Raw genomic sequence first — 25,222 nt, forward strand, 5'->3', positions numbered from 1 at the left:
AGTTTTTTTTCTCTAATTTATGCTTTGGCAACAAATATGACTATAGGACGAGTTAACATCTCGATTTGAGTATGAGTTGACAGATGATGTGTTTTTAAAAGTGAGATTTTCACTGGACAGTTACTTTAAGTTATCCCTTATAGAGGTATTCGGTACTGTGATTCCTAACATAGGCTTCTGTCTAACAGGGTGTGGTATGGTATGGTAGGGGTTGGGAGGACAGATAGAGTAGTAAACAAACAGCAACTTCATGTTATGCAATGGGTGAGAAGACATGATGATATTCACATTAACAGAAAGTGTAGGATTCATCAATCTTACAATATCCAATATCCAATATCCCAAGAGAACATGGAAGTGTTTACTATACCAGGAGTTAGTCCATCAATTTTAAGTGAATCTATGTCTCTCACCACTTGCATCTCCATGAAGTAATTTCTCTCTCTCTCTCTGTTTACTTGGTTTCTTGTCAATCTGCAATGCTTGAATATGAACGGCAATTCTCTGTTTGTGAGTTTGGCTATTATGTGCCTTCGTGTGCAATGAAGCAAGGAATTGTGCGCTCTCTGTTTCCCCATCATGTGCAAATAGAAACCAATTCTATTGTTTTATGACATAACAGAGGTTAGAAAAATGATTCAAATTTGATGACAATGATATTGGAATGTGAATGCTGGTAGCTAAGCAGCAGTACAAATTGGAATCAATCAGCCAATCAATAACCAAGATTATTGATCAACATATTCAAGCAATGCTCAGCAACAACAGGGTATGCGTCCTCTACTGTGTCCTCTGCTGTGTCTCTGACCTGTCTACAGTGCAATCTACTGTATGTCTAATGTACTGGATGTCTTTTATATCTCTGTGTTATTGGTCATTCTCTGCCCCTTCTGTGACACAACTCTTGACAGTCTTTGGAACAGTGGAATTTCTTTAATTCCGTTATTAAATTCTAAGTTGATTAATTCATTCTAAATGAATCCAGGACCATTGAATTGATTAGTTATGGGAATGATAATTCACGGTTGGTTGCTTTAACAGTAATATATATATATATATAGAACAGGCAGAGAAATTCCTTCAGACTTGAAAGTTGACGCCTCAGCAAGGGGCATTGAGTAATGTCATGGTGCCAAGATATGATCCAATCCCCTGACTGAACTGTGTCTGTGGTGTGGAAATCCTGCTTCGATGGTCAGATTTGGCCAATGACCTTGGTTCTTACCTTGCCATTGGAAAGATGAAGAAGCTCTCTTCTGTGTGTTGTTGAACTCTTACCTCTGTCCTTGAACTAACCACCTCTCAACAGTCGCCGACACACTGTTTGTGTGGTCCAGACCAAGCCATCTCTGTCTGACAGGAGTTCTATCTGACCCCTAATGGTTGGAGGTTAGATATGATCAGTGGAGGCTGGTGAGGGAAGGACGGCTCATAGTAATAGCTGGAATGGAATGGTATCAAACACATTGATGGAATTACGTGTTTGATACCATTCCGTTCCAGCCATTACCGTGAGCCCGTCCTCCAATTTAAAGTGCCACCAGCCGCCACTGGAGATGATACAGTATGAGAATGTGACTGTTGACCCCATAGAGATCCTGTGATTCTCTATGTATTTCCGTGGTTGACCCATCTATTCTTAAACACCGAACAAACACTGCTGAGACGCACCGAAAAGACAAACGGCGAAAAGCAGCGGGTGGCCGTGCTCTGTTAGCGAACACCTGCTGGGTGTCAACGAACGGTGGTGATACAATATGTAGACTCGAAATGAACAGAAAATGACGCCCGCCCGCTGTTTTTAGCCGTTGGTAGTCATGGTGTGTTTTGGCCTTTACGGTCACAGTATGCTTGACTTTACAATAGGCTATATTGATTGGCATCAGCCATTGTCAGAGTTAAAGGCATGTTATACCGATCTCATTTTAGTACAGTTACTTCCTTTTCATGCCTTTTTAAAATGACATTGTTACTCAGTAAATCCCTAAGGAATAATCAACTTGAATTAATTACAGTCTTTTTGCTAACTATTTTCAGTCGTTGTTAATGTCAAACATGTTCCAGATATGGTGCTGTTTTATGTATAGTAGTAACTGCGGTAGAATATAGTTAACACTAACCTAAAACGTACCGTAGTTTACAAAACAATCATGTAAAACACAAGACACCTTACCTTCAGTGTTGATTCTGGTAGAACAAATTCTACCTAAATCTAATTGAAGTCCTATATGTACCCCACAGAGTTAGTGACCCCTCTATGGACTGACTGACTCCAATGTAACCCACGACCCAGAGCCATTGATATACACTACAATAGAGTTAGGTGGTGAGTTTGGTGCCACTATGGGGTTCTATCAGAACACTTCACCAAACTCTGTATATTGATGGCTCTACCACGCCCCTCCCCAACCCCTTCTTTACCCACAACCCTCGGCTTCAGCCCGAGCCAACAGGGTTGTGATGCACAGAGCTGCAGTGTGTTCATTGTTGCGGTGTGAACCAACACTTGGGAGGATGGCCGTACTGTACTACGGCCGTACAGTGGCCTACATTTCCCAAGATGCACTTGGGATGGTCGTATGGTATGGGGGCCGACAATTCCCTCCCAAGCTGTCAATGTTTGACAACAAAGTGTGACATACCCCCACCCCCTATCCCCACTCCCTCCCTCGACCCAACCCCCACCCCCCTCCTGTCCTCCTTAAAGTCTTACGCTTCCTCTTACCCCAGGAATGTTGTGAGTGACCTTTGACCTTGTGCTGAGGTGATGATGTAATGATGGTGGCAGCCAGTTGGTAAGTTTGGTCCTCCAGACTGGCAAACAAGCAGTCAGTCCCTCTTAAAATGCTGCTGTGCCTCACCGAGTCTAGGTCGTCCTGGGTAGTCCGTCTGTTTGTGGCCTGTCTGTGACTCTACTGTCTGTCATTGTCACTGTGATGTCTGTGGTTTGGTTTGGAGTTAACCATGTCTCTCTGTGGGCACCATCAGAAGGGGGACACCATCATTGCTTAAGTTTATACGAGCATGAATTACTCTGTGTGTGTGTGTGCGTGTTTATCTGTTCCACATTCCTTTTGTGTTTTGATATATTTCTGTTGAGTTATATTTTCATTGGCCTCTCTGGTTCTTGATTTGTATTTTAGAAATGTGAAGAGCAAATGTGATACAGTAGAATTACTATGAGAAGACAGAATAACTTACTGGGCCCTTGCTTTGTTTAGCCATACATTACTTACCTCTAGACTATCTGGTCCAAAAGTTGAAGAATAGATTTTTGATCAAATCAGGTGCTTTACATTGTTAAGAAAACAGTCAGTTACAGTACACCGCTATCTTAATGACACTATCTTAATAATACAGTACAGTATTTCTTTGGATACCAACGTTTTTATGCAGGACTCAGTACTCTTCAATTATATAACCACAGTGCTGTAAGGTAGAATCTAGATCAAAACAAATCCTTCTAGTAAAGCTAGTAGCCAGTCGAGTTTGGGGATGGAGTCGTTACGTAATAGCGGAATGAGGCTGGATCCATCCATCCATCCTTTTATTTTATAAGACATTTAGCCATTTTCATCATTGTTGTTTTTGTTCTGTTTGATTTTAGTTTCCGTTGTCTTTCTGTTTTTCTTTCTGTTTCTGTTCCACTGTTCCTCATTGGATCACAGCCCAGAGATGTGATTGGCCTTGCCTTGCAGAGCTCGACGCTGATTCGCTGAGGTCTGCCACACCCACACAGCAGGCCCCTTGATCTCTAAGGGGGAGGGGCACTCCAAGGGGTCAGGCTGAGGCTGAAGGTGACAAATACCCCAAATACTGTGACGGTAGAATAAAGGCAAAATCTTTATTTAATTTTTGTGTATCTGTTTAAAAGAAGCACAATGGAAATAAGTCAGTGACTTATCCTTGAAGTGTGTTTTTCTCTCTCGAAATGATTAATAAATTCAATCAATTTATCATCGCCATGATCATACAGCTTGCTGGGTTATTATACAGCTATACTGATTATTAACAAATGGGAGGTCCTCAACTAAAAGAATTGAGCCACCTAGAATCTGATGGAATCGTGTGTAATATACAGGTCATACGGAGTCCTGGAGACTCAGGAGCCCTTGAACCACATAACCCAGAGATGACTCATCATGAGTCACGAGTCCAGTGGTGAGTTCCATGCCGATAGCTTCATCGCCGTCAACTGGAATGACCAGAGTGCCATTGTACGTAGTATATCAGTTTTCATTGACTGTAGTACCGCCAATGGCCTTAAAATCGAAATAAAGATTTTGCCTTTGTTAGAATCCCCCCTCTATCTGTGACTGGTCTGGTCAGCTTTGGATGTTGTGTTCTTTGCAGTGAGTTTGACCAGTATGGTCTGGTTGGCTGGTTGGAGGTGCCTTCACATGTTTTTACTGTGCACCACTGTTTTCCCTTTGTTAAGGAACTGGTGCTCTCTCTCTTCCCAGTCTCACCACCTGAACAATGGCAGTGTGAGAGATCGGGCCAAACTTTTTGTGTTTGCCGTTCTATGAACTATTAGATGGACATCTGTAATGTTGAATCAATGAGATACTGAAGTACCATTTAGTCACGTCAGGGTGGGGGGTCAATTCTATTTCAATTCAGGAAGTAAACGGAAATGACTAATGATGAAAATTGACATTGGAATTTCAGTTTACTTCCTAAATTGACAGAAAAAGCCATTGCCACAACTGGCCTTGCTCTCCTCTCTTCACTATATGCCTACTGGTTCTGCTTTCCAGACTCATGGTACTCCGACCCCAATTGTGTCTGAGATACAACAGGAAGTGGCTACTGTACAGGCCTACTGGTCACAGCAGCTCCCCTTCATCTTCTAATGACAGACATTGCCTCCTTGAGGTGACCTCATCATTCCTTAACACCCTTCCCTCGCTTCTATACAGTGCATACAGTATGTGCTGCTGCCTATTTATCACCAGACTCTCCTGTTAATGATGACTCTGCAAAAGCTCCCTTTCCACCGAGTGTCTAATCTGACGCTTGAACTTAGTACCAAGGTTACTAGTCCATTTCCATAGGCTAAAACAGAGCTTAGAGAGTCTGAGGCCCAGCTCTGGGCTAAGCACTTACTGAGCAGTCCAATGCATTATTATCTAGCTATATTACAAAACCTCTGAGATGGAAGCAATTAATTTGTTGACTGTCGGTATGTTGCCTTTCTATGAATGATAAATGTGAAGAATGATGACTAATCAATATTTAAAGTGTCAAGCTTAGGGGAATTGTTTGTGTTGATTACAGAAAAGTCACTGCTGTAATCCTTTATTTTTGGCTAGTGTTATCCCCCAAAATCATGTTTGCAAGTACAAATAAAACCTGATTAACGCTCATGAATTTAAAAAAATTAATATTTCAAAATAAAAGAACTTGGGCCTCCCGGGTGGCGCAGTGGTTAAGGGCGCTGTACTGCAGCGCCAGCTGTGCCACCAGAGACTCTGGGTTTGCGCCCCGCTCTGTCGTAAACGGCCGCGACCGGGAGGTCCGTGGAGCGACGTACAATTGGCCTAGCGTCCTCCGGGTTAGGGAGAGTTTGGCCGGTAGGGATATCCTTGTCTCATCGCGCACCAGCGACTCCTGTGGCGGGCCGGTCGTCTCCTGTGGCGGGCCGGTCGTAGTGCGGCTAAACACCTGCCAGGTGCACGGTGTTTCCTCCGACACATTGGTGCGGCTGGCTTCCGGGTTGGATGCGCGCTGTGTTAAGAAGCAGTGCGGCTTGGTTGGGTTGTGTATTGGAGGATGCATGATTTTCAACCTTCGTCTCCCCCGAGCCTGTACGGGAGTTGTAGAGATGAGACAAGATAGTAGCTACTAAACAATTGATACCACGAAATTGGGGAGAAAAAGGGGTAAAATTCTAAAATATATTAACATTTTTATTTTTTAAAGAACTCGGGCCCCATGACTGAGTGGCAGCTGTGTGTGAGAGTGGGGGAGCAAGGTGGAGCTATTTATTTATTTTTATTTCACCTTTATTTAACCAGGTAGGCTAGTTGAGAACAAGTTCTCATTTGCAACTGCGACCTGGCCAAGATAAAGCGTAGCAATTCGACACATACAACAACACAGAGTAACAAAAAATACAGTCAATAATACAGTAGAACAAAAGAAAACAAAAAGACTATATACAATGAGTGCAAATGAGGTAAGTTAAGGAAATAAATAGGCCATGGTGGCGAAGTAATTACAATATAGCAATTAAACACTGGAATGGTAGATCGGCAGAAGATGAATGTGCAAGTAGAGATACTGGGGTGCAAAGGAGCAAGATAAATAAATAAAATAAATAAATACAGTATGGGGATGAGGTAGGTAGATAGATGGGCTGTTTACAGATGGGCTATGTACAGGTGCAGTGATCTGTGAGCTGCTCTGACAGCTGGTGCTTAAAGTTAGTGAGGGAGATGTGAGTCTCCAGCTTCAGAGATTTTTGCAGTTCGTTCCAGTCATGGGCAGCAGAGAACTTGAAGGAAAGACGACCAAATTGGCTTTGGGGGGTGACCAGTGAGATATACCTGCTGGTGCGCGTGCTACGAGTGGGTGCTGCTATGGTGACCAGTGAGCTGAGATAAGGCGGGGCTTTACCTAGTAGAGACTTGTAGATAACCTGTAGCCAGTGGGTTTGGCGACGAGTATGAAGCGAGGGCCAACCAACGAGAGCGTACAGGTCGCAATGGTGGGTAGTTTATGGGGCTTTGGTGACAAAACGGATGGCACTGTGATAGACTGCATCCAGTTTGTTGAGTAGAGTGTTGGAGGCTATTTTATAGATGACATCATCGAACTAGAGGATTGGTAGGATGGTCAGTTTTACGGGGGGCATGTTTGGCAGCATGAGTGAAGGATGCTTTGTTGTGAAATAGGAAGACATTTCTAGATTTAATTTTGGATTGGAGATGCTTAATGTGAGTCTGGATGGAGAGTTTACAGTCTAAACAGACACCTAGGTATTTGTAGTTGTCCACATATTCTAAGTCACAACCGTCCAGAGTAGTGATGCTGGGCGGGCGGGCAGGTGTTGGGCAGCGATCAGTTGAAGAGCATGCATTTGGTTTTACTTGCATTTAAGAGCAATTGGAGGCCACGGAAGGAGAGTTGTATGGCATTGAAGCTCACTTAGCCCTGACAAATCCTTTCAGTACTTCACAAGTGCATAGCTTAGGGGTTGATTTGGTGTTGGGCCATTGTGTGTGAGAGTGGGGGAGAAGCACCCGTTTCTTTGAGGTTGTGTGTTGTTACCTGTTCCTGTGTGTAACTCTACTGTACTCAGTGTCTCTCCAGTGGTCCTTTAAGTGCCATCCAGTGCCAAATAACTAATGTGTCCAATCTCCCCTTAACCCTCTATCCCAAACCTTTACTACTGTCAGTGTGTGGTTAACTGTATGAATTGTTATGTGGCTCCTATTTGATTATAATGCTGTGTGAATATGATAAGGAGATTTTTGGCAAATCAAAATGACGTACATGTACATATTTACCTGTATTCTTTCTCTTAGGTTCCGTTAAGTTTGTCTGTCTTAAATTATATGGGATATTATGCCTCAGCCGAGCGCGACAGACATGGAGAGACAATGTTAGAGGGGCCAGGGTAAGGTTCCACAAGTCTGTTGGGTTTTTATATTAACTTCTACAGGTTGTAACCTCTCTCCTTTCCTCCCTCCCTCCCTCCCTCTTCCTCCTCCTCCTCCTCCTCCTCCCCGGTCCCCTTCGTTCGCCTGTCTGTATCTGTACTGAATCAGTCGTGTGCTGTGGCAAAACATTTTGGCCTATTTTTCCCTTCATTTGAGTCTTATGTATTTCTCTTTCTCCTCTTTTTCTCTCTCTCTCTCTCAACCACAAGTTTCTTTGCAGGTACAAAGGAGTTTGTCAAGTCTCGTCCAACTGCCCTAAAATTACAGAAACAAACCCCTCCTCCTGCGGCCTACCTACTACTGCTACTAAAACACTACGCACATAAAACCTATACTAAACATTGACCTTCTCTCTCAATGTATATACATATATAAATGCAATATTATACATGTATATACATACATATAGATTTATGTGTGTATGTCAAGCAACTCTCTCCACCCAATGCCAGCCCTATTGCTCCAAGGGCTCTCGTCTGAGTCTCTCTTCTACTTTTAGAGAATATTCTCACTACTTCTAACAGTTTGGAACTCTTTTGCTTCTCTGTTTGTGTGTAGGTGTCTATAATCAGTCTGGTAGCTAATGCACTGGGCTACTCGGATCTAGGTCCTATTAAATCACTAAGGACACTAAGGGCCTTGAGACCCCTCAGAGCCTTGTCACGTTTTGAAGGGATGAGGGTAAGATCCAGAAGCTAAGCAGCTGATCCTTACGCATGCCCATTCAACAGTTCATTAAAGCATGCTAGGAACTGAAATATTTTCCAAAAAGTAACCAAACTCGATTTTTTTTAAATGACAAAAAATGATACATTTATTTATTGGGGGATTTTTTTTAATAGTAACTTGAAGAAAATAGTCAAGACAAGAAGTCATCTTTTCATGCACACAAATCCTGTACCATACTTTACACATACAATGTATATATAGATATATATACGCACACGTCATGATGCAGCTGGAAGTGTAAAGTAATGTTAAATAGTAATGCTACAAAGTTATACAGTTACCAGCAGGAACTATTTCCCTGGTTTCAATTGAATAAAAAAATATAAATACTAATTAATATTTTCAGTATTACTGCTATGAACAGAAAGAAAATAACAAAAAAGAGTGAACTAGAGGGACGTCACAAAGCTGCCTCATCACATAAAAACGAGTAAAATGAACTGTTATTTGTATTTTTTATTTTTTAATGATTGGCTCGAGGGATAAGATAAAAAGTAATGTTAGTCAACACTACATGTCAACAAAGCCAAACTACATTTCAAAGCCAAACTACATTTCAAAGCCAAACTACATTTCATGGAACATTTGAATCAACAATTGGCTGTTCATTTTGCCTGATTCTCAATCTCTGCTTTTAATCGAGAAGCCCCCCCCGCACCCCTACCACCAACTGTCCCCAGTTCCCCTAACCCACCCCGACTCTCACCCCAACCACAATACTCACCCTATCATTTAACACATCTATCTGGCACAGAGAACAACCAGTAGGAACCAGGTACCTGGTGGTAAAGACAGGTTACAACTGGTTGTTGTCACCCGTAGTCCCTCTTTCTCTCTATCACATGTAGTCCCTTTCTATCTCCCTATCTTGGATTGGTTGCGTTGTCGTCTAGTTTGAGCTTACCACCCTCTCCACCCTCACCCTCTCCTGAAGCCTCGTATGTAAGTGCAGCACTGTGCAGCACCCCCTTACCTCTGCCCCTACCTCTCCTCCTAACCTTCCACTGCTCACTCCATCTTTGCCAAGTAGATCTGCTGGGCCTGCAGCAGGTCTCAGTCTGTCTGCTCCTCTCTGTTTCCTGCTTGTCCAGGATCTATCTGCATCATCAGGGACTGAGAAAGAACCACACATACACTCCACACTCCCATTGTTGTGGGTCTGAGAAGAGAATATTTTCTAAGCTTCTGCCTGTGTCATTGTGATTATCACTTTGTGTGATGTTAAATGGCTGAATCGCAGAGGTCAGTTAAGTCATGTCAGCTAGTTCAATGTAGACCAGGGGCTTGAAACTCACGGGCCGTTGGCCAGATGTGGCCCGAGAGCCGATTTAATGTAAATGCAGACCAGATTCAGTATCTTAGGTCTTCTTCTTGACCCTAAGGCAGAAGGTTAGGAAATATGCTGATAGGCTGCCATCTCACCTAAGGCATTACTATCCCCATGTCATGACACAATACATTACATAGCAACTATACTGCAGGTCTTATAGAGCTTCCTGCTTCCTGTTGCCTTCCACTCCCACAGGAAGTAAAACTGGGAGGCAACATTGTTTAGCACACTGGAGCTTTCTCTTATATGTTATATTTTCTCATATAAGAGGAGTGGGTTGGGTTGGGTGGCAGGCAGGCAGGGCCGATATTATATTAAACTACAAGGACCGTATTAGGACAGCACTCGTCTTTCTTAACCCCTAGACAGTCACAGAGCATTTCCCCCATTCCTCTTCATAATGTCCCAAAAATGACAGACCAAGTGTAGTGGCTTAGACGTGTGCAATGCACTACTGTTACTACGGTACAGGAGAGGTTAGCTAGCTAATCATCAATTTGACTGACATTTCTGTTCACACTGAAGTGCCCATTCATATTAAATATCCAGTGGCTAAATATGAGGATGACATTGCAAATACGAGCTGATGACATCACAAAACTTTTAGGCCCTGGATAGGCTTTATGGATGTAGGCTACTATACGTATGAGTCCACCTCACAAAAATGTACATGGTAGTCATGTTTGTTTAGTTTTCTCAGGTATGAGACTAGCATTGAATTAGAAGGGTTGTAATTTCTATGGCAGCTAGACTGGTCAAAATTCCAATGTCATTTTTGAGTGAAAAACCATGGTACATTTTTTAAGGAATGTTGTAGTCAAACATTGCATTGCCCCTATGAATGATCTCATTCATTGGGTGTGTGTGGTAGGAGGTGAGGGTGACCCAGTAGGCCAATACCTGAGGCAGTGATAAAAAAATAAAAAAATTATGTACTCTCCTATTCAAGACCATGTCTATGTTCATCAATTGCTATTTTGTTTTGAAAACTTGAAATTAAAATGGACAAATCAATGTAGTAAATAAATTGATAGGGGAGTACGAGAATGGAGAGATGACACCGACAACCATAATAATGAAAAGAGATTCTGGAGAGTTAGAATGTTGAGAACTCTTGCTGACTTGAATTTCCTGGCCGTTGCAATGGAAGGTTGTGATTGGAGGAGGCCAATGCAAGTCAACAGCTCTGAGAGAGCAGCATAACACAGCTTTACATTTGAATATATTGCACTGCTTAACATGCAATGATGCAATGGGCTGTTCCTACCTACCTGACTGCCTATGGTCACTTGTTAAATGCTATATCTTTAATTATGCTGCTTTGTAGCCTCATTTTTTTTCTTCTTTTGGAGCAATGCAATGTACTGTACAAGCATGACACAGTCGCCAAGTCACCCTTACACCTGTCTAACTATATATTTTCAAATGAGCTTGCTCTCTAGTCTTTGGTTGCATTTACAATGTTTAGTTAAAAAACATTTTTTAGATGATTAACTTTAAATGTAAAAAAATAAAAAATAAATACCTTCCAGCTGCATCATGTAAAAAATGTGCAGCAGACACATTAGCAGGAAACATCATGAGTTTACAGACCAATCACGCGGAGACCTTAGAACCACGGGACCTTTAGAATTGAGTTCTGAGAACCGTAAAAACGGATGTCTGAGTTCTTAGAACAGAGGGACTGAATTCTAACTCTGCACCATCTATTCCTGACTGGTCTTGATTTGTGTCAAGAAGGTACACAAGTGTCAAATCCACTTGTCAGATAGATATGTAACATAAAGACAAGCAACATTTTTGGGGCGGTTATCTCTTTATCTCTCTATCCAAAACATTTCTCTCTCTGTTTAGTTATCGATTTGAGCGGTTCTTGAGATTGCACAACAATGCCATCCATGTAACAACACGCATGTACTCTAATTGCCGATGCACTTTATGCACTTTTGAAAGCCATTTTCCCTCTGCTTTGAGAATAGATGTATAATATATGATATATACAGGTATATATATATTATATATGATATATACAGGTATATATATATTATATATGATATATACAGGTATATATATATTATATATGATATAAGGCATGGCCAATTTGATTATATAAGGCATGGCTAATATTACCTTGAATCTTTGAAAACAAGTTCAATTATACTACCTCAGTAGGAGCAAGTAGTTCATTCTCTCAGCATGTGCAGTGATATGTGTTCTCTTATGGGAAAGGTGGGAGGTGTGATGTTAGTGAGATGATGCGGCATACTGCTAACTCTTTACGCATCGTGATTGTTCCTCTCAAAAGGTAGCTTTTCCTTCACAGCTATTTCATTTTTCACAATAGATTCTTACGAATGTATTATTTGGAGGTCCAAGAACAAGCCTTCAGCTAATTCAGCTATTTCAGTAAGCTATTTTTATAATATTTTTTGGGATGCTCACACAGAAAGAAGTTGGCACCCAACTACCTGAAGCGTCCATTCTGGCCATATGGTGTTTATCCAACCCCAGTGCCATAGCAGCCAGTTAGCAGCCAGTATCTCCATATGCCATAATCATTCAAGAGGAACAGTCAAAAGCCTGTAGTTAACACTTCCAATAACATATAGAAAGAGGGTACCTATGATGTCATAATTTACATGTTAACCTCTAAGAGAGGAGTTAACCTATATTTTTGGTTAAAATAAAGACATCCACTTCCGCTAAGCACTAAAAGCATTTGTAAGTAATATTTCTCCAAGAACCAATGGGTAAATCAATAAATATACATCATTGACATGACCGTTGAACAGCTCCCAAAATCCCCGACTGTAGCTTTAAATAATCGTTGCAATGTCCTGCACGTTGCTGAGAGAATGCTGATCGGGAAGCTCTCGTTCTGCTCTCTGTCTGCCTGACTGTATGCAAGGAGGGAATATGGCTCCACAAAACGAGTCTGTCTGCTAAAAACAGATGACATGCATGCTTAGCTCAGCTGTGTGCCTGAGAGCTGCTGGTCTGGTCGGCCTGCCTAACACTGTTAGTGAGCTAGTGGTAAACCCCACTATGCACTACCCTCTTAGAAAAAAGGGTTCCAGAAGGGTTCTACTTGGAACCAAAAGGGTTCTACCTCAAACCAACAAGGGTTCTTCAAAGAGTTCTTCTTTGGGGACAGCCAAATGACCCTTTTAGGTTCGAGAGAGTGTAGAATGCTGAGCTTAGTGCACATCAGTGTATGGAAGGCCGGTCTGGGGGGTGTTGTGGAAGTGGGACGTAGTCTATGTGTTGTGCCTCAAATTGCACCCTATTCCCTATATAGTGAACTACTTTTAACCAGAAAGTGCACTACTTTTGTAATATAGTAATGCGCTATACAGTATAGGGAATATGGTGCTATTTAGGATGCACCCTATGGATCAGAATGCTTTCCATTGCATTGAAATGATAATGTTAGTCTGGGTGGAGGGTGTGTAGAGTCTGTTTTATGAAAAGGGACAGAGGGAGGGTGGTGAATGTTTGGGAAGAGATGAGGCCGCATACTGGTGTGGCAAAACACTTGTAGTTCAATTTGTTTGACGGTTAAATGCTCACTCTAAAGGAAGGTGTGGCGTTTGTGCGCAGACTCCTTAGGCAACCTTAGCGGTGTGCTTGAACAGATCCTAGACTATTCGTTCTAACAGAGCTGATACTGCTCTTTTGCTGTTATACTATATTATTATTATGATTTTACTAAACTATACTATATTATACTGTAATATACTGTACTACACTATACTATACTGCTGTATTACATTATACGATACTCTACTATACTACAATATACACAAACATACTCTAAATTGTACTCTAACTATATTCTTAACCATAGTGTAAACTATACTATACTTGATACAAATATTATAATAATGTTGAAACACAATTTGTTATGTGACTCCAATAATAAAACATGTCAAATTCAATTCCGCTACCACTTTCTGCTATAAGATGCCATGACAGTATGCTGCTGCTCTGATGGGGGTTGATAGGTATCATGGAGTATGTTTTGTCTCTCACACTGTTCTATCCTCCTGTCTCCTCCGTCGGGTCGGGTCTAGGTGGTAGTCAACGCCCTGGTGGGAGCCATCCCCTCCATTATGAATGTGTTGCTGGTTTGCCTCATCTTTTGGCTGATTTTCAGTATCATGGGAGTCAACTTGTTTGCGGGCAAGTACTACTACTGTTTCAACCAGACCTCAGAGGATAACTTTCTTGCCACCGAGGTCAACAACAAGACACAGTGCCTGGCCCTTATTAATCAGAACTTCACTGAGGTCAGGTGGAAGAATGTCAAGATCAACTTTGACAATGTTGGTGCTGGATACCTGGCTCTGCTTCAAGTGGTGAGATTGTCATTTCATCCCCTCTTTCTCTCTTACACCCCCCCCCCCCCCCCACACACACACGTCTATTCACTGTTTTTAACCTATTTTGTCATGTTGTGTCTACTCTTCTCTCTTCCTTCCATCCTCTTTCACAGCGCTCTGAGGCTCTTCTCTCTCCCTCTATTCCTCTCCTTTATGCGTTTTTCCATTTATTGGTTCTTTATACTGTTTTCCACATGCCCTCATTTCTTACCATGTACAAGCTCTTCTCCAGGACACACGTCAAATTTGGGTTTGAGTTTGACATTTTTATTTTCCTTCATATGAAAACGAGACTTAACTTTTTTTTGTGTTTTGAATATTCTAAGTTAATCGGATCTCTTTGCCTCCAAAGGCAACATTCAAAGGCTGGATGGATATCATGTACGCAGCCATAGACTCCAGAAGAGTGGAGGACCAGCCCATCTATGAAGACAACCTCTACATGTACATCTACTTTGTCATCTTCATCATCTTCGGATCCTTCTTCACCCTCAACCTCTTCATTGGTGTCATCATTGACAACTTCAACCAACAGAAAAAAAAGATAAGACCTATTTTCTCTCTTCCTCTTCCTCCTCTTCCTCCTCCTCGTCCTCCTCTTTTTGCTAAAACCCTATAGCATATTATATACTGCTCTGTTGTAAAAAAAAAAAAAAAGTATAATGGCTCAAACATGCTTATAACATGTTATAAAGCATTATACCTGGTCATATGAAAGTATCACAGTTTAATGTAGTTATTTACACTGTTTGCATACGGCTCTGAATGTGTAATGCGGCTAATGGTATTGTTATCAACGTTTGGCTAATGGCTTAGTGCTGTATTATTGGTTAGGGTTAGGTTTGGGTTGTAACCAAATGTTTGTGTGCCCCTATACTTTGGAGGTCAGGACATCTTCATGACAGAGGAACAGAAGAAGTACTACAATGCCATGAAGAAACTGGGTTCAAAGAAGCCCCAGAAACCCATTCCCAGACCACAGGTTGGCTGTTGCTCTCTGCCTTTATTAGCCAGGCTTTATGGAGTGATATTGGTACCAACAGTTTGTTGGCAGTAATTTCACTCCATATTTGTTTAGCCAGCTCAACACACAGTATGGGACAAGGCTAGGCCTTTGTGGTGTACAACACTGCCACAAAATAATGAAATCAGTATTGTCAGTATTTCATTGTTGACGGAACACTGAATAGTGATATGGAAAGATGACAGAGACTGTCGCCTTGTTGCTAGCGCCTACTCAACTTTGCAGTTTTCGGCTGTTTTTAGTGGGGGTTTCTTTTTGTTGCATTATTTGAACTCTTCTCATGTGTCCTTTTTTATTCTTGTATGTATTATATTTTATATGACTTAGTATGCATAACTGCATTGTTGAGGAAGAGCTTGCAAGGAAGCATTTCACTGTACTTTTTACACCTGCTGTATCCTGTGCATGTGACAAATAAACTCTGATTTGATGCTAACACTGAAATATTGATTTCAATCGATTGTGACAGTGTTTCCCTGCGATTAACAAAATGTGTGTGTGTGTGTCGTTGTTGTTGTTGTTGTTGTTGTTGTTGTCTGTGTGTGTGTTTTCTCTGCATGCGCACGTTTCTGTGTGTGTGTGTGTGTGTGTGTGTGTCTTGCTGTTGTCTCCTTGTCTCTACAGAACTATATCCAAGGGTTGGTGTTTGACTTTGTGACCCAGCAAGTCTTCGACATCTCCATTATGATGTTGATCTGCCTCAACATGGTCACCATGATGGTGGAGACAGACGACCAGTCGGACGAGACAGAGAACATCCTCTATTGGGTCAACTTCATTTTCATCGTGGCTTTCACCATCGAGTTCGTCCTGAAACTCTTCGCCCTGCGCCACTACTACTTCACCAATGGCTGGAACGTGTTCGACACAGTCGTGGTCATCCTGTCCATCGCGGGTAAGTAGAGTGAGGCTGTGTAAGAAGTGTGAGGCTCTGTCTAGAATGGCACTCACTTCCTTATGTAGTGCACTACTTACTGGCCAGGACGCAGTGAAAAAGTACATTCTGTTAGCACTACATAAAAACGCACTGATTTTTATCCGCAACAAGTCCTTTTTGTGGAAACAATCCGCTGGTGGGGAAATGGCATATTTTCTTTATGCGGATTGCAGAATATTCGAATGAAATTCTGGAGCCAATTGGATGGAAACGTAACTATAATTCCAAAAATCGTAGAAGGAAAGAGACATTTTGAAGGTAGACACTGGGTTGAGTCATTTCTGCTGACTGTGTGCTCTGTCTTGTCTCTACCTTCTCCCTCCACAGGCATGTTCCTGGCTGACATCATTGAGAAGTACTTCGTTTCGCCAACCCTTTTCAGGGTTATCCGATTGGCTCGAATCGGCCGCATCCTGCGTCTGATCAAAGGAGCCAAGGGCATACGGACTTTACTCTTCGCCTTGATGATGTCACTTCCAGCCCTGTTCAACATTGGCCTCCTGCTCTTCCTGGTCATGTTCATCTTCAGCATCTTCGGAATGTCCAACTTTGGCTACGTCAAACACGGGGCCGGGATAGACGATATGTATAACTTTGAGACCTTCGGGAACAGCATGATCTGCTTATTCATGATCACTACTTCTGCAGGCTGGGATGGTCTCTTGCTCCCAATCCTCAACTACCCTCCTGACTGTGACCCAACCATGGAGAACCCAGGTGCACCGTCTACAGGCAACTGCGGCAACCCCTCAGTCGGCATATTTTTCTTTGTCATGTATATCATTATTTCCTTCCTTGTCGTAGTCAATATGTACATCGCCATCATCTTAGAGAATTTCAGTGTAGCGACAGAAGAGAGCGCCGACCCGCTCAGTGAAGACGACTTCGAGACCTTCTATGAAATCTGGGAGAAATTCGACCCCTCCGCTTCCCAGTTCATCACCTTCCAAAAACTGGGTGACTTTGCCGACACCCTGGAGCACCCTTTCCGCGTTCCCAAACCCAACACCATCGAGCTGATCGCAATGGACATGCCCATGGTCAGCGGCGACCGCATCCACTGCCTGGACATCCTGTTTGCCTTCACCAAGCGTGTGCTGGGCGACAGTGGGGAGCTGGACATGCTACGCACACAGATGGAGGAGCGCTTCGTGGCGGCTAACCCGTCCAAGGTCTCATACGAGCCCATCACTTCTACACTGCGCCGGCGCCAGGAGGACGTATCCGCACGGTGCATCCAGAAAGCCTACCGCGCTCACCTGCTTAAACGGGGCTTCATCTGCAAGCGCAGGCCCAAGACCAAGCTGGAGAATGGTGGGACCAACAACGAGGAGAAGAAAGAGAGCACACCCTCCACCGCCTCTCTTCCCTCGTACGACAGCGTGACCAAACCTGACAAGGAGAAACAGGAGGAGAACGAGGGAGAGAGGAAAGAGAAGGACAGAAACCAAAAAGATGAGCGTGAATCGAAGTGTTAGTTAGGGTTCAGTGACTGTCATTAGCAAATTAAGACACACAACGAGAACAGACTCTGAGCCCAACAAACAGACAACTGTATAAAAAGATCATTTGCAAGTAAAAAAAAAAAATGTACGAAAACTATATAAAAAAACAATTGTTTACGGACTTAAATACAATACAAAATGAAGGATCGAGATTCGTCGTTGGATACTTAGGGTCGGTTGAAGAAAACCACCGATGGCGATGTACATGTTGCCCACGATAAGGATTTAGTTAGGACACCATCATTATCACAAAAGGATTTTACTGCCTAATGATGAATTTCTTCTTTATATCTTGGAAATAATGTGAGGAAGAACCATGATAATATAAATAATTATCAATAATAACTCAATAATAATAAAAGTGTGTTCTCATTGACATACTACATATTACATATATGTTGGGTATTGTCGGGAAAAAAAGGGACAGAAACCCTTGCAAACAAAATGGAGGGAGATTTATTGGAGCAAATAGTCTCTGACTGCCACCACCCTGTGTGGACGAGCCCCTGCAGCGAAAGGTCCACCACTATGGGAGCACCCCAGGAGTGGAACGGAACGGAACACTTACAGAACCCTCTAGAACTGTTCTACTACGCAGTCTGACTGGGACTCTGGAACATCCAGTTCCTGTACTGTCCTTGTTATCAAGGAAACGCATACAATAATCAACGTCTAAGCAAGTTTTAAATACAAAGAATGAGAGATTAGAGAAAGAAGGGAAAACCCCCCAGAACAGTAGACAAAGGGTTTTTACTTTTCGTTTGTTTGTGCTGAATATACTTGCGTCTTTACATTATTTGAGCAGCAAAAGAAAGACAGAACAAATAACGTTTTAGCCCCATGTCACACTTGCCTCTTCTCATCTTCTCTCTCTTTGTTATACTGACATAATGGAAAATACATTTTCTACATGGGCTTTCACACTGTCACACTGGGTAGGGGGCATTAGTCAGCGTTTTGACTTGGGCTGAAGAAGGGCGGGGACTCGCTCTGACCGACCGAGTCTCAGATAACTAATAATTATTGTGCTCGTTCAATGCATAGAAATGACTTGCATGAAGGCATGTTTTGATCAGGAATCATGCATGACGTAATCATAGTCCACAAGACACGAATTCTCTGACCACTACAATGGCTTGACCATACGTTTGAGGCCGTCCACTGGAAAATGTATACGAGAAATATAACTGGAAAATGATTTATATATATATATATATATATATATATATATATATACATCTATATATACAATATTGAAGGAATAAAGTGGTATGACCTACCCTTTACTATAATGTTGCTTTTCAACTGCCAGACCAATCTTTTTATGAAGCCCGTTGGGATTTTAACAGGGGATGTAGTGAGGCACTCAGAGGCAAAGCTTTATTCAGGCACATTTATGAAAAATAGAAACTAGAAGGGTTTTCTGCTGCTCTGTTTGTGCTGAGAGGGATAGGGAAAGTTGCTGCTGAGTTGTACCAAGAGTATATCTTCAGGATGAGGATGCACAGATTTAGAAAAAACAACTTTTCAGACCATTCTAAGGAAACCAAATCTGGGGCTTAGCAACATACCTTGATTTACCTTTTGACATCCAACGGTTACCACCCTTGCCTGTGTTACTATGGTTACCAGTCTTAGCTGTGTTTACTACGGCTACTCCCCTTACCTGTGGTCTCCAACCAACTCCGTCTTGTTGTTGTTGCTGTGGCAGTACGAACAGGCAATGTTTGATGCCATATCCTGTATAGCCATATCCTTTACAGATTTGTGTGTAGCGAGCTCAAGTGTCAGTTGACATGTTTAATTCTCCTCCAATGCTTTGTCTATCTGTGGACAGAGAAGAGAGAGTGTCATCTGTAGGGGGAGAAGTAACCGATTTTGAAACAGCTGTTTGAAATGTACTAAAGATATAGCGATGCTTCCATAGATTCGTTCTTCTTTTCCTATCTGTTCCGTCCACTTCTGTCCTCTTGTCACTGAGTTTAGTTCCCTATTAGAATATTGTTCACTGTGACCCAGTGGTACATCGATGGCCTTTTCCAGACACTTTGAGTTGCCAGCTCTGAAGTAAATAGATGTACCTTCTCTGAATCTGATGTCCTTCTTGCAGTGCAATCATTCTCAGAAGAAAGCTCGAATTTTCGAGCAGTGAGAATGTATGTGGCGTAGCCTTCTATAAAGCAGCACAAGATGCATACTATAGAAGTAACATAGAGGACAGATAGAGGTTACATAGAGCAGATGCAGCAAGACGTGCTCAGTCACTCCTGGCATGATGTGCTGTAGGACTAAAAGACGGTCAGCCATGGAAGGTTTGTAAGAGAATAAAAACGGATCTGATTTGATAGGCTTAATTAGGGAGGTGGAGGATGGTATAACAATGGACCAATGGAGAGACTCGACAGATCCTCTCCCGGACCCTCCACAGTTTCTAGACTGACTGCCATGAATGAAAATGATCAGAGAAAGTCAAGACGGCGAGCCAGAGCAGCAGGGAGAATAGTGATTTTGTCTTCTTAGGAGTGAGTGCTGAAAGTCCCATGTTTGTCAGTGTATCATTGCGCTTTGTGGGACCGCTTCAACACTGTTTGTAGTGTATGGATGTTGGACCCAGGCTTGCATCACCATGTCATATGCTAGCAGGCTATTCTTTTATTGGTCACCTGCTGTATGTTTGATAAATGAAAAATCTGCCTGGGGGTAAGCTCAAAGTGGCGTGAACCGTCCAACCGTAGTTTCTCACAGATAGAAGTCTCACAGACTATCAGATAGGCCTTGTATGATCAACTCGTATCAACTCATGGTAAGTTGATTCATGGTTCACAGTAGAATCGTGCCTTTAAGAACACGTGAGGCGTTTTCAAAGGCAGTTTGAAGCTACTACGACTCAGATGAAACAAGATGAGAGCGCGAGCGCTAGGCCAGGCCAGGCCAGCGTAGGCCGGACCAACGATACGAGTCAGATCTCTGTGAGTGACAGGCAGGTTAGACAAGATGAGACATAATATTAACACTTCCTCTTTAAGGTGTCTGCTGTTTTTTTTTACACAGGCGTGATGGTCGGTCCTCTATACGAACAAACAAACAAACGGATGCCTGGTCGAACAACGACCTGGTATCTACAGACACACCACTAAAGCCATTGTGGTGTGTTGATTGAACACTGCCTGTACCCGTACCTGATATCCCCATGTCCTGTCTATTATAATACTATCTAGAGGACTGTTTACAATATGAAGACATGTCTCCAGATAACGTCCGTCTGTTTGGCTGCTGCACACTTAAAACCAAATACATTCCCGATTGATCGTTCACTGACGATACAACCATAAGAGCAAACAATGCCATCCAATTTTAACCCGTGTTCATTTTGGATGTGATGTTTTAGATGAGTGATGCATTGATCATTGAACTTACTTGGAGAGAAAAAAAAATGAACAAAAACAAGAAATATATGTACAGTGCAGGCTATGGTGGCACAATCACTGAAAAGGAAGGAACTTTTTGAGAGAAACTATAAATAATGTACTATATTCTTTTATTTTATCGGCATGCTTTGTTGTGTTTTTTGTAAATACGGAGTTTTAAAAAGTTACCACTAATAATGTAAAATGAAACAATAACAGTATAGAATGGCTTCCAGCTATGCCCTTTGTCACATTTGTTACCTTTTGGATTTTTTGAGACACTTTTCACTTTGTTGACGGAAATTGAATGAAATATAGATATTATATAATACAAAAATATATATACATGTATACATATATATGTCTATATGTATATACATATTACAAAAGAACACTGTTTGTTTGTCACATTTGATTTATGTGCAACATGTTCAGTGGCTGTCTAAAACTGGTTGGTTTCCAGCACCCTACTGTATGTGTTGGGGAATAGCTCATACAATGTCACTGGAGCTGCTGCCATGGATTGTAGCCTGATATGATTAGAGGTTTATGCTACCAGCACATTTCTCACATTCTCCTGCAAACGTTTCATACTTTTTCACCTTCACTTAACAGAACACAAACACAGAATAGACACACACACACACATCCAAATAAACACACAAACTTTTCACTCACCAACCTAACTAATCAGTCATTTGTCCCAACAAGATGAAGTAGGTTGGATGTGACTGCCTCTTCCAGTGAAGATGGAGTATGTCTATCCCAGCCGAGGCGTAGTAGATCTATCTATGGATAGATCCATAGATAGATCCAACGCTCTAGTATCTATCTATCTACACATAAGATCTAGCAGGCCAATCTATCGTTACATGTCAATGTAAATGTATCTATCCACACCTACAGCCACAAAGCCTACTAGGAGTAACTACCCACACATAAATACAGCCACACAACATCAGTACTGTTACAGTTCAACAATTCAATGTCTGATCATTTGTGCTTCAATCGTCTCTCACTTTTACTTTGAATGGTTTGTTTCTAATCTAGTGTTTAACTCCACTCATTGGCATGTGCCTTTTTCTGCTTTTTTCTGTGATTTTTGGGAAGATGATAATACCACACTTAAATTTTCAAAACTGTGTAAGGAGGGAACAGGTGAGGGTGGGGTGGTCGTTGAGTTGAAACGTATGGAGCACAACATATATCGGGGACTCGAGACTACAGCACGACACCGTCTGTCCGTACCATACGGCGCAAGGAGTCAGAAATTATACTGCCGAGGATCAGATCATCCTAACAACTATTACAGGCGAGAAAACAAACTAACACCCCACTTCTTCCCTTCTAGATAGGCTTCAACAATGTGATGTTACCTAACAAAACAGCTCAAACTCAAAATGTTATGTTTCTTGTGCTTATGTGTGTCACCCACTTCTATCGCTTGTGAAAAAGCAGCTTGCCTTCTATATTTCTGTTCTTTCCATCTGAAATTTATTTTTGTATCAATATTGAATTAATTAAATTACGGGACTCTGTTTTCTTTTTTTCTTTTTTTTTGGCATGGATTTATTACAGGCTTTTTTCTTTTTTTGCTGAAAAATAATTAAAAAGTGCTTTTCAAACTGTTGTTTATCATTTGAACACCGTGATATAAAACAGGATATATACAGTATGATGGTAGTGATGCACAACCACTTGGACTCTTAGTAAGAACTTATGAAAGATTGTCTTCATTTGAGCACGAACCTTTTTATTACCAATAAAGCAGCCTTCCAGTTACAAACTGTATTGTCTGTGGGTTATTTTTAACTATAGATCAAGATTCGGAATATCAGTATTCTACAGTACAGAAGACTTCTACAATATTGTGATTTATTAAAGCAATTGGTTGAGATTTCAAAATATTTCCACTTGCAGTGCCTTCGGAAAGTATTCAGACCCCTTGACTTTTTCCACATTTTGTTATGTTACAGCCTTATACCAAAATATATATATTTTTTTAATTCCCTCATCAATATACACACAATACCCCATAATGAGACAGCAAAAACAGCGTTTTAGAATTTATTTGCTAATTTGTATATATAAAAAAACAAAACTGAAATATAACATTTACATAAGTATTCAGACCCTTGGCAGTGACTACAGCTTCACGTCTTCTTGGGTATGACGCTACAAACTTGGCACAGCTGTATTTGGGGAGTTTCTCCCATTCTTCTCTGCAGATCCTCTCAAACTCTGTCAGGTTGGATGGGGAGCATTGCTGCACAGCTATTTTCAGGTCTCTCCAGAGATGTTTGATTGGGTTCAAGTCTGGGCTCTGGCTGGGCCACTCCAGGATATTCAGAGACTTGTCCCGAAGCCTCTCCTACGTTGTCTTGGCTATGTGCTTAGGGTCGTTGTCCTGTTGGAAGGTGAACCTTTTACCCAGTCTGAGGTGCTGAGCACTCTGGAGCAGGATATCTCTGTAGTTTGCTCCATTCATCTTTGCCTCGATCCTGACTAGTCTCCCTGCCTCTGAAAAACATCCCCACAGCATGATGCTGACACCACAATGCTTCACCGTAGGGTTGGTGCCAGGTTTCCTCCAGATGTGACGTTTGGTATTCAGGCAAAATAGTTCAATTTTGGTTTCATCAGACCAGAGAATCTTGTTTTTCATGGTCTGAGAGTCTTTAGATGCCTTTTGGCAAACTCCAAGTGGGCTGTCATGTGCCTTTTACTGGGGAGTTGCTTCTGTCTGGCCACTCTATCATAAAGGCCTGATTGGTAGAGTGCTGTAGAGATGGTTGTCCTACTGCAAGGTTCTCCCATCTCCACAGAGGAATTTGAGAGCTCTGTCAGAGTGACCATTGGGTTCTTTGTCACCTGCCTGCCCAAGGCCCTTCTCCCCCAATTGCTCAGTTTGGCCAGGCTGCCAGCTCTAGGAAGAGTCATGGTGGTTCCAAAGTTCTTCCATTTAAGAATGACGGAGGGCACTGTGTTTTTGGGGACCCTCAATGCTGCAGAAATTTGTTGGTACCCTTCTCCAGATCTGTGCCTCGACACAATCCTGTCTCTGAGCTCTACGGACAATTCCTTCGACCTCATATGGCTTTGCTTTTTCTCTGACAGGATGATCAATGGAAACAGGAAGTACCTGAGCTCAATTTCGAGGCTCATACCAAAGTGTATGAATACTTCTGTACATTTTTTAAACTTATTTAATCCATTTTAGAATAACATTTGGAAAAAGTCAAGGGGTCTGAATACTTTCCAAAGGCACTGTAACTACAGTATAGACTTATACAATATTGTGATTCTTCACTCATTTTAGTGACAGTAGGCAACACTTTTGATGCAAATTCGAATATGGAAGTCTTTTATAGTTCTTTTTTTACTGACTCTTAGTCATCATTTACCATGTGTTGTTACTAGCCTAGCACTTAGAATCCCTTGCCCTGCACTCTTTCACCATTCTGTGTGTATTAGCTCGTTTTGTTTGGTTCCTACAGTACTGTGGATGTCATTAGTGCATCACAACACACTCCAGGAAATAGAGTCAAGTGTGGTATGGCAGCTAACAGTCCTTCCTGGCTGTTCCTGGCCGTTGAAAGCCATCCTTTGAAATGTAAGGGCTGTATTGAATTTGTTTAAAGCCCCATGTTAACGACATCCACCCCACAGCCATAAGACAGACCAAAGACCATTATGTTGGTGAGTCCATCTGTATAGCAACACGGCTGCTCCTCTTTGTGGTTCATTGTAAAGAACCAGAGAGTAGATAGCCCAATGGTCCAGTATCACTATCACCCCCCCCTAACCTTAAGACCCGGTATGCGTCCCAAATGGCACCCTATTCCCTTTATAGTGCACTACTTTTGATCAGGCGTCCCAAATGACACCCTATTCCCTTTGTAGTGCAGCAATATTGACCAAATGGCTCCCATTTGGGATGCAGCATATGTGTGAATTTCTGTCATCGCCTGAAATAAGAGCAGGAAGAGGGGAAATACATTTAGGAGGAGATGGAGTTGTATGTATCTGATGTGGTAGAGTTGTATTGCTGACGTCCACACAGTGTATGGTACTGACTCTCTTTATGTGTATATTGCACTGTACACATTCACATTTCCTTCCTCGCCTTTCTCTCTCCTTCTCCCTGTCCCATCCCTCCCTCTTTCTCTCCTTCTCATCGCTCCGTCTTCTTGTCCCCTCCCTCCCGCTCCCTTTTTTTCACTGTCACAAAATGTTCAACC

At 42.0% G+C, this 25,222-nt stretch overlaps 1 protein-coding gene across 11 annotated transcripts in view; it reads left to right on the top strand.

Moving 5' to 3' along the window:
• The window catches only part of scn8aa (sodium channel, voltage gated, type VIII, alpha subunit a), a 94,690-nt gene extending 71,927 nt beyond the window's left edge, over positions 1 to 22,763 (top strand). For all 11 annotated transcript variants that reach the window (XM_031803797.1, XM_031803800.1, XM_031803796.1 and 8 more), the window contains 6 exons: positions 8,226 to 8,348; positions 13,800 to 14,084; positions 14,461 to 14,652; positions 14,986 to 15,090; positions 15,757 to 16,027; positions 16,397 to 22,763. In XM_031803797.1, coding sequence (XP_031659657.1) covers positions 8,226 to 8,348; positions 13,800 to 14,084; positions 14,461 to 14,652; positions 14,986 to 15,090; positions 15,757 to 16,027; positions 16,397 to 17,547 — 2,127 coding nt within the window. In that variant the 3' untranslated portion in view covers positions 17,548 to 22,763. The remainder of the gene's footprint in view (positions 1 to 8,225; positions 8,349 to 13,799; positions 14,085 to 14,460; positions 14,653 to 14,985; positions 15,091 to 15,756; positions 16,028 to 16,396) is intronic.
• The last annotated feature ends 2,459 nt before the right edge of the window (positions 22,764 to 25,222 follow it).

This window comes from Oncorhynchus kisutch, linkage group LG24, assembly GCF_002021735.2.
Source record: "Oncorhynchus kisutch isolate 150728-3 linkage group LG24, Okis_V2, whole genome shotgun sequence".
NCBI classification, from domain to species: Eukaryota; Metazoa; Chordata; class Actinopteri; order Salmoniformes; family Salmonidae; genus Oncorhynchus; species Oncorhynchus kisutch.